This window comes from Podarcis erhardii (genome assembly GCF_964252035.2).
Source record: "Podarcis erhardii genome assembly, chromosome: 5".
Taxonomy (NCBI): Eukaryota; Metazoa; Chordata; class Lepidosauria; order Squamata; family Lacertidae; genus Podarcis; species Podarcis erhardii.
In genome coordinates this window covers 92325526-92340805 of record NC_138509.1, presented here as the reverse complement: position 1 = coordinate 92340805, position 15280 = coordinate 92325526, and the positions used below count along the sequence as shown (strand labels likewise).

Below are 15280 nucleotides of genomic sequence, written 5' to 3'. Positions count from 1 at the left end.
TGCCTACATCCAATTTGCAATACAGGAAAGAGTAATGCAATCACCCCGTAGGGATTAGAGAGAATATATGTCAGCCCAATTAACACAGTTAAGTGCTCTGTAAAAGTATTTTGAGTTATTCGCCACCATATCAAGGCACTGAGTGCATTGACATGGTGATCCTCAAGTTGGGCAAGCCAACAGCATTTTTAACATTTCCAAACCACTGGAATTAAGAGCCACATGATAAACACAAAGCCCATTATGCTCTGCTATGATCTGGGCAGCCCAAGAACAAGATCTCTGTGTTATCCACGTGGAGGTACCCTCACATTATTCTTGTTTAGAAGACCACCATATGCTTTTGCACACTTCCAACAATGGTTGATTTAGCCCCGGCTGCATGAGAGGTCAAAGCCTACAGAAAATCTTATTTAAATAGTTTAAGACACCCATGGTTTAAGTATGCCTAACAAGTGATTTTGTAGTCGATGGAATATAAACTTCCCAGAAACGTTACAGGTGATTGTGATTTCTCTATCGTAAGTGTGCATTCTACCTTACCTGGCCATTTCCCAGCAATGAAGTGTCTTCTCCCATCAGAATATATGAGCCAAAGAAGAAAACAAAAGCATGAACGAATCCCAGGAAGGTCCAGTAAAGGAAAGGCTTAAAGCCCAAGTGGGCATTTTTACTGATGTCTCTGTAAAGGGAAAAGGATACAAGGCCTTTACTGCTACTTTCCAATTAACAGAAAGCCCATTTTAATTCTGTATGCACTTGAGATACAATCACCATTGCATCAGAGAGCACCTCTTCTGCTAAAACCATAAAAACGTTCTCTAGCCACCTGAGATGCAATAGGGTAAACATCTGATAGTGTCGCTGCAAAATTAAATGATGTACTGACCTTGCGGCTTCCAGGAACATTCCCCAATGAGCCAGTTTCCCCCATTTGTCAAAATACAATTGGCTTGATTGATGAATTTATGGGAGCCAGGACTTACAGATAAAATGACCTTTTAACAGATCAAGCAGTACATTTCAAGCTTTGAAACCAGAGGGCTTCACAGGTTCTTAGCTTTTGCAGCTCTGTGGTGATGTGGTTCAGCCCAGTCTCTCAAAAAAAATATCTTGTGGCATTCTTTAGCAAAATTCCTTAATTAACAAAACCTAGGATTCAAATGTTAAGGGTAGCATCTCCTTAGTTTTCAGAGCGGAAGGGAAACATCTGTGACTGACCTCCCTCAACAAATGAAGGCAGCCAGCTATCCATCCTGACATTTGATTTTGAAGTTTTACTCCGTACCCGATTTGAAGAATGAAAAGTACCATGGCAGGTTCAATAGTTTTCCAAGCAAAGAAAACTATTTTGCGTATTCTGAGTGTCATTCTGTCAAACAGATGAGAAGATGTTCTATCATACTATCAGAGAACGGAAAGGAAAGGACAGCTTTTTGGTGTTCCCTGCACCGACACAAACGTTCCTGAACGTTATTAAAAACTGACCTCATGAACATGTGGTTGCCTTATAGCAGCAGGTGGGGAACCTGTGGCTTTTCCGGATGTTGCTGAAACTACAACTCCCATCATCTCTCGCGTTTGGGACCATGCTGAGGCGGATGGGAGTTGCAGTCCAGCAACATCTGGAGGGCCAGGGGCTCCCTAGTCTCAGAGTTACAGCCTGACCCTTGGACTCATTTAGCCTAGCGTTGCCTCCCTTTCTTTGCAACAGTCTCAGCCCAGTCCTGCCGTCATAAACAGGATATGGCTAGACTGAGCAAGGAATCTTCCATGTGCAAACTATATACAGTGGTACCTCTGGTTACAAACAATTTGTTCAGAAGGTCCGTTCTTAAGCTGAAACCATTCTTATCCTGAGGCGCACTTTTGCTAATGGGGCCTCTAGCACGTGATTTCCGTTCACATCCTGGGGCAAAGTTCACAACCAGGAGCAGCTACTTCCGGGTTAGCGGGTCTCATAACCTGAAGCGTTCGTAACCAGAGGTAACACTGTATTTGCCTTGATGACTGACTATGGCTCATCCACTTTTCACTTATTCAGTGTTCACAAGAAGAATATCTGCCAGTTACATGGAAACAAGCAGGCTGGGACCATCTAGCGCTTGTGCTTTTAACAGCTTCTGGTGCCGCTGTTTTTCTACCACTTGAGGTGGGGCGGGGGGGAGTGCCCCATTACTCATTTATTAAGCACAGCCTCCTGCCCCCCAGGAGAGCATGCTTACCGATACAGCGTTGGCTTGCTGTGTAATACATGGGGATGCACGTGCTGTTCAAAAAGACTGTACATGAGGACTGGCAGGGAGGTGAAACAAATGTTGTATAAAGTCAGGTACACACTGTCGTACAGAGTCTGAAAAGCAGGAAAGGAGGGGAATTAGTGGTTCTGAAATGCAGAAACAGAAGACAGGACTTACGAGTCAAAAGTGCTCAGTTGCGAGCAATTCAAAAGCCAGGTTTTATTTCTATAAAACCCAAAGGCATCCAGTTCTATAACGTCAAAGATACACCACAAAACCAATATGCCCGCATTCCCTCACTGCAGCTTACTTACAGTGATGCTTCAAACCACAAGAACTAGTGAATGTTACGAGTTCATCATGCTCTAAATGTGTTTTTAGCTTCCTAGCACAAGTCTACCTCTTTTGAAGTTTCTTGTAGACCCTAACACCTCAGGGAAAGGAAAAAGATTGGCACCCAACCAACTGGTACAAAAATGGGTATCACTTCACTTTGTGCATCTCAAATTCTGTAGGGCAAAGTCTTTAATGACCCTTGAGGCTATTTTCACATTGAACATAAAAATCTTCCCCAAAGACACAGAAGCGTTCTTGTATATTTCTATGACTTTACAAATGATAATTTTAAAGGTAGATAGACAAAAAAAGGTAGGGGGGATAGAGAAGAGATGTGATACCAAGATGTTAAAGGTAAAGGACCCCGACAGTTAAGTCCACTCGTGAACGATTCTGGGGTTGCGGTGCTCATCTCGCTTTACTGGCTGAGGGAGCCAGTGTTTGTCTGCAGACAGTTTTTCCGGGTCATGCGGCCAGCATGACTAAGCCGCTTCTGGCAAAACCAGAGCAGCGCACAGAAACGCCATTTACCTTCCCACCAGAGCGGTATCTATTTATCTACTTGCACTTTGACGTGCTTTCGAACTGCTAGGTTGGCAGGAGCTGGGACTGAGCAACAAGAGCTCACCCTGTCAGGGACCAAGATGATACTTAAGGGTTATTTGGCTGTAGGAACAGTCATTCTGTTTTAGCTATCGTATAATATAAAATATTCTATTTTTCTTTCTCTCACTTCTCTATATCCACCCATAAATGCATTGGGGTGGGGTGAGGAACTGGAAGAAATATTCAAATGAATACTTACTTGTTGTGAAAACAAGCAAAAGAATTGATATAAAAACTGTGGTGTAATAAAGCACACATTCTGGAAAACAAAAAGTGAAGCAGAACCAGTTAAGTGACATCAAGCAAGTACAGTATATCACGGATATTGAAACGGGTCTAAGTTTATATAGGCCACTAGCCATAATGTTTAATTAGGAATCCTAGGAGGAACAGAGCAAATCCCAACCTTACACAGATGTTTAATCCTGGACACTATCGAATTCAGGATCAGGGTACAGTGGTGCCCCGCAAGACGAACGCCTCGCAAGACGGAAAACCCGCTAGACGAAAGGGTTTTCCGTTTTGGAGGCGCTTCGCAAGACGAATTTCCCTATGGGCTTGCTTCGCAAGACGACAGCCCATAGGGAAATCTCCGGGACAGTGGGGAAGCGCAGCTCGTCTTCCCCGCTGTCCTCGGACCTCCTCCGAAGCCTGGCGGCGGGGCGGGGACACCTCCTCCCGCCACCCGGCTTCGGAAGGATGTCCCGAAGCCGAGCGGCGGGGCGGGAAAGTCTCCCCCCGCCGCCCGGCATCGGAACGATGTCCCGAAGCCGAGCGGCGGGGCGGGAAAGTCTCCCCCCGCCGCCCGGCATCGGAATGATGTCCCGAAGCCGAGCGGCGGGGCGGGAAAGTCTCCCCCTGCCGCCCGGCATCGGAACAATGTCCCGAAGCCGAGCGGCGGGGCGGGAACGCCTCCCCCCGCCGCCCGGCTTCGGGGCGGGAAAGCCTCCCCCCGCCGCCCGGCTTCGGGGCGGGAAAGCCTCCCCCCGCCGCCCGGCTTCGGGGCATCGTCCCGATGCCGGGCGGCGGGGCGAGAAAGCCTCCCCCCGCCGCCTGGCATCGGAACGATGTCCCGAAGCCGGGTGGCGGAGCCGCGAAGCCTGGGCGCGCTGGCAACTCTCCGCAAGGAGCGCTCCCGCTGCTTGCGGAGAGGTCCGCGAAGCCTGTCCTGGACCTCTTCTGAAGGCAGGCGGGGGGCAAAAGTCTTTGTCCCCCCTGCTTGCCTTCCCAGGGGCTTTTAAATCGCCCGGACAGCGGAGAAGTCCTCCGCTGTCCCGGGCAATTTTAAAATGCCGCCCGCCAGAAGAGGTCAGGGGAAGGCGGTTTCCATAGGAACGCATTAATTGATTTTCAATGCATTCCTATGGAAAACCGTGCATCGCAAGACGAAAAACTCGCAAGACGAAGAGACTTGCGGAACGAATTAATTTCGTCTTGCGAGGCACCACTGTAATAAGATACAGCTAGCTAGGACACACTGGTTGGACTAAAAAGGAAAGTTCTAATGTGGGTAATATTTATGATACACTAAAATGCTCTCCTGTATCTCAGATACCATCGTTTCCATTACCAAATAAAGAATCTCAGGTCCTAAGTCTACACTAGAGTGAAGACTTAACAGCTCTGGCAATTATGGTTTACAAATGGAGAGCATGTGGACCCTGCGCCCCCCCCCCCCGGAGGGATCCCTCCTTCCTTGTCTATTGACCATGGTTTTTCATTATGTGTCCATCACATGGAGGCCACAGTTGCCTTATAAAACTAGGTAAAGTATGATCACATCTTGTGCACGATGAACTTGCACAATTTCAACCTTGTGTGGTTGAAAGCTGGCCAGCTCAAATCCTAAAAATTAATTGCACATAAGGCAGAGAGCTAAAAAGCTACTTTTGCACTGGGTTTTCCCGGCGTGGAAAGAGATGTTAAGCTCTCATACTTACACTTCCTGGGCTCCGGGATGCTCTTGTGAGATTTCACAGGAACTCGGATGGCCCTGCGAGATCTCGTGAGAGCATCCCAGAGCCTGGAAAGCAAGCTGGCAAGCTGGAAAGCTCTTTGCCTTGCTTGGAAGGTAAGGTTCACCATATGGGGGTGGTTCAAGTATATACATATTTTTTTGCGGTAGATGTGCCATCCCTGGAATGTAACCCCCGACCCATGACAAGATACTACTGTACTGAAACTACCTGGTTTGCAAACTATGCCGTTTAAATGACAATCATTTTCAGCTTGAATCCCAAGTTAAGGGAAGGGAAGTTACCATACTCTTATCCCATCTGCAAACCCCAAAAGGCTTATCTGGAAGACCAGAGGGCATTCTTGAACAATGCACGATGGAGCAAAAGAAGAAGAAGAAACAGGAAAATTTCCTTCTCTAACATAAAGTTCCAGACTGAGTCAGTTAAAGGTATCTCAGCTCGGCTAATAAATGTTAAGAATGCAAAGTACCATACTGAAGACAATTCCATATTGTAGCTTTGAATGATGTGTGTGGCAATTCAGAGTCCTTAAAAGACCAGCAGTGGATAACTTCTGAAGTTATGTGTTTGGTTAGCAGAGGTCCTGTTTAGGTGTTTCTGAATGTTCTTCCACCTGGTGCAGTTAACCTTAAGGAAGTACCATCAGAACAAAATGTTTCTAGCAATGGAAAGATGCAGTCATGATCTGCAGGAACTTACCTTGTAAAAAAAGTACTGTACAAGGGTTGCTATTCTAATATAATAAAGGTGGCCGTGGACCAAAAGTAATTTGGAAAGAAATTTAAATCTTGCAATTGCATAGTCACTGTTTCTTACAGCTTGTCTTCCTTCTTTACCCATAATACCTGTAATATATGGAGAAGAAAAGAAAAATTAAGGTGCCTTTATCACCTGCCCCCGAGGCATGCAAAAATCAAAGGCAGTGGCCTGAAACACAGTAAAACTAACACAAGCAACTGGAAAAAATGACTAGAAGAGAGGTCTTGCACGTGTAAGGTTGTGTTGTTGTTGCTGTTGCTGTTGCTGTTACCTAGTCTGGGGCTTTTAATAACAACAAGCCCATTAATGCTCAGTTCCTTACTGCAAGAATGAACTCAATTTATGTAGCACAAGTTTCTAAAAAACCACTTGCCTGTTGGTTTGGATTAGAAATAAAAAGGCCACATGTAATTAGCATCACTGTGTGAGAGCAAGTAGGTGAATAAAAATGAAGGCTTCTAATTTTTGCAAGAAAATACTGGTGTAGTATTTTCTCTGTGTAAATGGTCTTCTAGAACAGATTCTGCCCAACTCTATGCACTGTCTTACAGATGCTGTAGTGCTACAGAAAAGGGCTGGTGCTTAGACCTCCTTCTGGCATTGTGAATTGTTGCAAGTGTGTACTGAATTGTATTAATTCATCAATGGGGTTTTTTTTTGTATGCTACTGCATTTTTGATACTATTATAGCGATTGTGATGTTTGCTAATTTTCAGTGTCATTGCCATTATTGTGAGCTGCTTTGAGCACAATACAAAGGTTAAATCAATGGAGTGGAAAGCAAGCCAAGCATCTACAAAGTAAGGACACACAAACTGAAGTCCCACGTATGTTCTCCCCCCCCCCCTTCTTTACATAGGTATTTCCCCTATTTTCTTTTTGGTGCCAGGAACTTGAAGGTCAATGGAAGGGCTGCTTCTGCAGACTGGCATTTTCACCATCTGCTAGCCCCTTCCGTCACTTCCCCCTGGGAGAACCTGGACTGCCTCTCCCCCCCCCCCAAGCATATCACCCAAAATCAGCCTTCCTCAACTGGGTGCCCTCTGGATGTTTTGTGCTACAACTCCCATCAGCACAAGCCAGGCACCAGGCTGAGGAAGGCTGCTCTAAACTATATCATACCTTTGCTTTAAAAATTGTAAGCCTCTTTAGAAGAAAACCTTGGCTAAAAGGGAGCTATAAATACATTTTTATATGTCATCCGTGTGCAGACAGGGCCTCTTGTTTATCCCCCAGGTCTTTCGTGCACAAAGCAGATACGTATCATAACTCCATTTATTGAATGCAAGGAGACTCTGAAGACTCCAAAACAAAAAACCTAGATAGAACTGCACAATGAGAAGGCTCTTACCTATCCCAACATGAGCTTCCTGTATCATGCTCACATCGTTAGCTCCATCTCCTATAGCTAATGTGATAGGCTTCTCTGGAGAGGTTTTCAACAGCCGCACAACCTGTACAGAAAAACAGGGTTTTAAAAAATGGAACCCCAGGTACTGCCTTTTGGGGGTTTTTGTGGAGCTGCTCAAATAACAAAATGCCATTAGCAAAGTCAGTAGGCAGGACAGTAATTAAGAATCCACCAAACCTTGCATACATTAAAAAAATATACACTTTAAGCTCCTTGGGGTAAGGACCTACCACCTCCGGACACAGATTAAGGGAGTAATGTATTATTGGATGGTAGCTGGAAGTCTAATTTTTGATGCCTAGAGTAAGAATGTGGGCTGTTTTCACATGTTTCAGGCTTGCTCTATAACCACTCAAGTGCGGGAGACTACGTCAGTATAGAGTACTTGAATGGGAGATAGGGAGGGAGTGGCTATGTTGCTGTTTGGCTCTCAACCAGTCCATTAGCAAGGGATTAAATAAATAACAGAGGATGCTACAAGTGTTGAGGGCGCCTCCACAGCAGATCGTGGCTGCCAGATGACCCTGCAACCTGAGCAAATTACCTTTGCTTTCTGCAGAGGCGCCATGCGACAGCACAGGACGGCAGAGCAATTTCTGCAGACTTCCATGAAGAGCTTCTCATGCTGCCTGAGTGCGAGGGAGAGGCTGGTCCCGTCCACCACCAGCCCATGCTGGATTACATGGTCCTCCTCTATTCTAACAAGGGAAGGAGGAAATGTTACTGTTTGCAATCCATTCCTCCCACCCCTTTTGCTGAAGACCAAATCCTCAAAAGAACCCGAAGGACAAAGATTCCCTCTCCCTTCCCAAAGCAACTGGCTTGTTAGCATCAGGTGAAGAGTCATGCAGCAAAGATGGGAGATGCAAAGCGACTGGCTTATTTATGTATCAAGAGAGTTCTGCATTAAGAGCTGTTAACGTTATCCACCCAGACACAGCACAGCATTTTACCTTCTGGCTAGCTGCCTCAGCTGCTCTGCACATGTACTGTCTGATTTGTGTTGCACAAGTTCCAGGATGTTCATGGTTCTATGGAAGTGTCCGCAGGATAAACTGACACTGACAGCGGTTTCGTGCTTGTCGCCAGTGAGCACCCACACTTTAATACCTGCCAGTCGGAGGGCTTCTATGGTTTCCTGGACTTTGTCTTGGAGTCTGAAAGTAAAACAAGCCATTCTCATCAACAATGCTACAACTGATTTTATGATTATGTGTCTCACTGTGCTTGATTTAGTCTGGTTTCGCTAAACAAGCCCCGTTCTCAAGCCACCGGAAGAGTTATTCTAGAAATGCTCTGGTTTCTGGGATTATCCTATCTGCAGTCCGCACACTCTCAAGCATACCTTTTCCAACCACAAATGTTTAAAAACCCTCCACAAATTCTCATTACGCTGAATTCCAGTTTTAATACCAAGTTCAGTGCTATGTTTCAGGCTCCAGTAGAGTGCAGGTGGCGCTGTGGTATAAACAACTGAGCCTTGGGCTTGCTGATTGGAAGGTTGGTGGTTCGAATCCCCATGAAGGGGTGAGCTCCCGTTGCTTGGCCCCAGCTCCTAGCAACCTAGCAGTTCGAAAGCACGTCAAAGTGCATGTAGATAAATAGGTACCACTCCAGCGGGAAGGTAAACGGCGTTTCCATGCACTGCTCTGGTTCGCCAGAAGCGGCTTAGTCACGCTGGCCACATGACCCGGAAAAACTGTCTGCGGACAAACGCCGGCTCCCTCGGCCAGTAAAGCGAGATGAGCGCCGCAACCCCAGAGTCATTCACGACTGGACTTAACTGCCAGAGGTCCTTTACCTTTACCTTTTACCAGTAGAGCTTATAATGCACATTATATATGTATATTATGTATATAATACCTGCACTAGCTTCAAGAGGCACTCGTTTTCTTAGGCTTCTACACAAAGCCTTTACACACCTCACTTTTAAACATTTGTATTTGGTAACATACTTCACCAAATTCAATGAATGCTCATGCCTGCTACTGAAGTGGTCAGAGGATAATCCCAAGGAGGACTATTGCCAGGCATTTTTTCTAGTGTCAGGCTGGCTGGCACAAGGTATATAGCACAGCCACATGGTACAATTTTCCAGCCACTGAACACCCAAGGTTTTGATGCCAAGAGCATTGATTTCAGCCCGATATGTAGAAACTGCATGCTGCCTATTCACATCCCATGATAGTATGGAGTTCAGAGCGAAATTACTGCACTTGCAACTACAGGTGCAATGGCCCTGACTGTACTCTCTTGCATTCTGAGAGGGTGAGAAGCATCACAGACTCTGGCTACATGCACACAGCTTACCATGGCACAATATGTGATTGAGGGGTGGGATATATGCTCAGATCACCCCCACAAGAAGGGAACCAATCCCCAATTTGCATGGAAAGCATTAATTTGCAAGCTGCCCTGCAGTGGGTGGGCACAAGTCCCACATCCGAATAATTAGTTCAGGTAGTACATACTTGTCTTCCACTCCTGTAGCTCCAAGCAGTTCCAGGTCATTTTCTATAAAGTTATACACCTCCGACAATCGCTCTTCCCGCTGTTGCAAAGCGGTTTTTGCCTCAAAAAGGCGTTTTTCGACTTCCTGATACTCCTTAGCGGTGAATTTTCTGTAAGCTACACACAGAGTTCTTAATCCTTTCTGTGAAAAGCAAAAAGGGTTACTTCAGCATTAGATAGGCCCAGCTGACATCCATCAGATTTCTAAATGATTTACTGTTTTTTACAAGCTGGGTGGTGACCCATTCTGTACTTTACTCTCTTTCATGTATTTTGCTTTGGTTTTGTTTGTCATGTGGTGTTAAATGAGATCTTGTACATGGCATATATTTTATATGTGTTTGCGGTACAGAAATAAATAAATCATTGACACCCAGAGGCCTGTTGTTGCTGCCCCATATCTTGCAATAAACAAAATGAAGAGAAAGGATAGGAAGAGCATCTGAAGGACAAAATTAATACCAAAACCAATTCCACGATACAACTGGTTGACCATAATCTGCAAGTACTCTGGAAAAGGCAGCTTTCATTCTATTATTATTCAGATTTAAAAATTGGATAGCCTCCATGTCACTGCTCTGGCCTCTTGCAAGGGAGTGGCACTTTTTCAAAGCGTTCACATCACGGGAATGACAGTGGCCATAGAAGCCTATCAGCAGAGAGTAGTTGACACAAATTCAACTTTTACACAACTCTGCCTGCGTGTCTGAGCTCACAAGCCCCTGAAGGAGACAGCAAGGGGCGGGGAATCCCCCATGTATGAATCAGTTCTTAGTCCCACATTGAACAGTCATCAATCTTCTGTATCCATAAGTCATCTGTGTCAACCACAGCACTAACTGGTTCTCAAGTTTAGCAGAAGTTTTACCTAGATATCTACTAACAAATTTTAAAGAAAAGCAAAAAACACTTGTACATACCAAAGCAAATTCATCCACATGAATTCTGGTTTTTTCTACCTCTCCCCTTGTACTGCGAGGAAGAATAACGGATTCTGCACCTTTGGTGAATAAGAGCTTCTCACCTGCAAAGGATTTAAGTGTAAATCATGTTTACAGTTCATAGTAACCTGTTTAGCATCCAGAAGAGTCCCCAACAAGGAAACTGAGCAGGAATTTTTGGTTTTAAGAAGCAAGGTAAGGAGCAATAAATATGCATGATGTTTCTTACCTGATGGGCTTTCTACAATTACGCTCATTCTTCTGCGATTTGCATCAAACTCCAAAACATGTAGTAATTTGTACCTTCAAAAGGGAAAGAACATGTTTACAATATGTATTAAAAAACTGAAGGCAAAAATATCAATACAGGATTACTTGTTAAACCTAACAAAGAGTCTTGTAGCACCTTAAAGACTTAAGAAATCTATTATGGCACAAGTTTTTACGGACCGTACCATAATAAGTTTGTTAGTTACTTAAGGTACTCAAGACTCTTGCTGTTTGCTGCCCAAAACTAAGGCAGCTACTCCTCTAGAAATTGTTGAATCTAAAGAACCACAAGAGCTACAGAAAACTACATGTCTGCTGCTGCACTGATGAGGCTGGAGAAAAGCAGCAGCATTCTCCCAGCTCAGACACTGGGTGGATGCAGGAACAGGGAGCAGCTTTTAACCCTCAAACATGGATGAGGTGCCGAGACTCAAGGGGCATCTGAGACTCAAGACGCAGGCGTAGAGAAAGAATATGTGTACAGAAACAAGTATGTTTCTAGATATAATCCTTCTACCAAATCTCTTCCATTTATTTAGTCTACGTTCCTTGTGTTTTCAGAATTCCTTTCCTTCGGAGGAACTCAATTTAGGACCACACACTTCTCTTCATTGTATATTAGAATATACACTTTGAAAAAAACAGAATGCTCGCTACATATTTATCCGAACGTGTTTTAAAACACTGGAATGTTTTAAAGCTGTAACCTGTCAAGCAACAGTTAAAAGCAACAAGCTTCTCATTCGTGGCTTATGAAGAGCCACTGCCAATCAGACAAGAATGTATCTGTGACCGACATACAGCTATCATATTTTCAAGCAAACATATTATATAATTGGCATTTCCCCTCCCCACCTCATGCAGTTGCAATGTATCATAGATAATGACTAAATAAGCTAACTATGGTGTAGATATTGCAATCAAATCTGCCTTCAGGACTGCCTCCATTTGTCATTTATGAATAATATGACATAACTGGATGAATTGATCAATAGGCATAATAAGTCCAACCAATGGCCCATTCTAACTAAGTCTTGTTTAACCTCCACCCTAATATATCTCTCAAGCATCTCTCAAGGCAAATTTTTTAAAAATGTAGTATAAACATTGACAACTGGGAAACACTGGCCTGCAAGCTCTCCAACTGGAGAACAGCCTTTACCAAAGGTGTCATGGGCTTTGAAGATGCTCAAACTCAGGAAAGGGAGAAACGTGCTAAGAGGAAGGCATGCTTGGCAAACCCTCACCGTGATCAACTCCCACCTGGAAACCTATGTCCCCACTGTGGAAGGATGTGTGGATCCAGAACTGGCCTCCACAGTCACTTACGGACTCACTGTTAAAACTGTGTTTATGGAAGTAAATCTTACTCAGCTTCAAGTGATTGCCAAAGAGAGTTCTCCCCTGAGATTAAAGGCAAGCCAGTTAAACTGCTTTTTGCTAAGAGGGCATAATGCAGATTGGTTTGATGTATCAACACTGATTGAGACACCTTACAGAATCTTAGCAGTCTGAGAAACATTATTACTACTTAATTACTAACCTTTCTGGCTTTCCACAGCTTTTAAGCTCCATACTTTCTGCGCTTGCTCCAGTAAACACAACACCAACCCTTAAAAATTTGGAAGAAAGAAGTCAGTTTAAAAAAGTGTTCCCATGAAAACAATTTGCTTGGATAATACCAAAAAGCATTATACTGCCCTGCTCCAGCAGGAAGAATTATCTTAGAAATAAAACAATATTTTAAAGAAGAATTAAAGTCTTTGTACAAGCAATCGTGATTCCAGACATAGAACTAATTAGTAATACTTCTTAATTTCCCCTGCTGTGTCACTAGCCACGAATTGAGCTCAGAGATCATTGAGCTGTTTTGGGGTTGGTATTCTTTTTCTAACATTTCCCCCGCAAATCTTTTGGTTCCTCTAAATATCATGGTACGTCTATTTCATCACCCAGGAGCTACATTTTGACTAAAAGCTGTAAGCTGCAAATTTTTTTGTATGGGAAAATTATTGTTTTATTAAGTTTTATATTAGTTGAATACAGTCCTTTGTCCTATCAATGAAATAGTCCGTGTAATAAATTTAAGACATCTAACAATACCCCCCTCTGTATATATTTGTGTATACATCATACAAAAACAGTACCAGCGGCTGACATTCCAGCTGACCTTATCTCCAAAGCACCTTTTCATTAAAGGAAAGTTACCAATGAGGAAGGGATGTAGCTTGAAGAGGAAAGGAAGGGGCTAAAAGTCACTGCTACCCTTCTGCCAGAGATCTGGCCTTGTGCAAAGTTCCTCTGGATGATGACCTTGAGTCACTACTTCATTATGCATAGCTGCTCCAGGAGCCCCATGAGATGTTAAAGAAAGTCATACTCTCTACCATGACCGACTGGTACTCCAACAGCTATGCTTGCTTTATGAGCTAAATCAAGGAAAGGCGAAAAGCTTGTTTCATCACTCTCCTTGCTCTTCCGGGCTCAACGGGACAAACGATGCAAGTTTCAACTTCTCCGGCGTTGCCATTTTTGCCTGCTAAATAATGCACAGAACCTTGGCTTCTAATCCTCACCTGCGGGCAGCTTCGACTAAAGCCTTTTCATCTGGGGAGGAGGCATAGTACTCCAGCTGAGAGGATATGCCATTGCTACGCCAAGGACTGTCACAAATGCCATCAGTTTGGTCATTATTAATTTGTACCGTGTGACAGAGACAAACAGCTTTCAGGAAGATTTCCTCCTCTTCTGTCTGTTTTTAAAACATGAAGGCAAAACATGGTATTAATACAGGTTAACATAAAATTGACAAGCAATTCTTTTTATTCTTCTCTAAAGTTACTAAAACCTGCAGAACTTTCAGACCAAAAGGGAAGAGAGGCAACTTCTCAGCAAACAACATAATCACTTTCTTTTCTTGAACCCTGAGACTGTGACACTTGTCTACTGCCAAACCTTGGAAATATCCAACCTGGCATCATAAAATATCCTAAATGCTGCAGGGTTATAGTGGATCCACATCTTACAGCAAACATGGCGCTACCAATCCTTTGCAGAAGTGGTATTGTGAGCTCGGGCAATACACAAGGCAACATTTCACAAAATCCAGAAGTCTCTCTCACACAAAAATGAGACAAGCGGATGCACAACGTATATGGTCGTTCTTGCTAAAGGTTGCACTCCTATGCAGCACTCGCTTGGGGTAAAGCCCCACTGCAAGAAATCAGATTTGCTTCCAAGCAAGAACATGGATAGGCTCAAGATGCATGACTGCAATCCTATGAACGTTAACTTGGAAAATGCCCCATGGAACACTGTTCGAAGTAAGTGTGCACATCACCTAGCTGTTCTCTCCATATAAACAATTCATTGTCCCTCAAAAAAACAAAAAACCACCTAAACCTCTACTCAACGATCATTCAATTTTCCTGTTGAACACTTCAATAAGTCCCTTTTGGAATCCAATCTTGAGGAGTGTTAAGCTACTTAACCGGAATACTACATGAGACATTAATCAATTGAAACTGGGAGAAAATCTTACCAGTCTAGGCTGTATTCCATCTGGAACATCCTCAATCAGCCCTTCTGGAACCAGTTTGCCATTGATCTCTTGGTACTTTATACCATTAATAGAACATTCCCGAAACTGCATCACATTTTCAGTTAATGTACCAGTTTTATCTGTAAACACATACTCCACCTATGGTAAGTTGAGAAGAGACATAAGAAAAATAGGTTTAGGAGCAGTGAAACCATGTTTGTCTGTTCCCCCACCTGCACACAAAATGTTGATGTGATCTGTAGGACACAAGGCTGAACTGGGAGTGGTACTCAAATCCCATTACATAGCAGAACACTGGGGAAAAGCCACTCTCTCACCTTTAGTGCATAAAAGTACCGTATTTTTCACTCTATAAGACGCACCCGACCATAAGACGCACCCAGTTTTTGGAGGAGGAAAACAAGGAAAAATAATATTCGGAATCTCAGAAGCCAGAACAGCAAGAGGGATCGCTGCGCAGCAATCCCTCTTGCTGTTCTGGCTTCTGGGATAGCTGTGCAGCCTGTATTCGCTCCATAAGATGCACACACTTCCCCTTACTTTTTGGGAGGGAAAAAGTAAGTCTCATGGAGCAAAAAATACGGTACTTTCTCTTGTTTATCATGAATTGCTCACCACTGTTGACCTAACACACAAACACGCATCAAGATAACACAATTCTCTGG

The 15280-nt window shown here is 43.9% G+C and overlaps 1 protein-coding gene across 11 annotated transcripts in view; it reads right to left on the bottom strand.

Annotated features, from left to right (window-relative positions):
- ATP11B (ATPase phospholipid transporting 11B (putative)) overlaps window positions 1-15280 on the bottom strand; it is an 81141-nt gene that overhangs the window by 28965 nt on the left and 36896 nt on the right. For all 11 annotated transcript variants that reach the window (XR_014156698.1, XR_014156699.1, XM_081862172.1 and 8 more), the window contains exons 13-25: window positions 14595-14753; window positions 13630-13805; window positions 12597-12665; window positions 11013-11086; window positions 10763-10866; window positions 9803-9984; window positions 8285-8488; window positions 7876-8029; window positions 7272-7374; window positions 5861-6006; window positions 3382-3441; window positions 2226-2353; window positions 544-682 (exon numbers count right to left, since the gene is read on the bottom strand). Coding sequence is in view for 9 of the 11 variants with exons in the window: in XM_081862172.1 (XP_081718298.1) it covers window positions 544-682; window positions 2226-2353; window positions 3382-3441; window positions 5861-6006; window positions 7272-7374; window positions 7876-8029; window positions 8285-8488; window positions 9803-9984; window positions 10763-10866; window positions 11013-11086; window positions 12597-12665; window positions 13630-13805; window positions 14595-14753 (1698 nt within the window). In the remaining 2 variants the exon portion in view is untranslated. The remainder of the gene's footprint in view (window positions 1-543; window positions 683-2225; window positions 2354-3381; window positions 3442-5860; window positions 6007-7271; window positions 7375-7875; window positions 8030-8284; window positions 8489-9802; window positions 9985-10762; window positions 10867-11012; window positions 11087-12596; window positions 12666-13629; window positions 13806-14594; window positions 14754-15280) is intronic.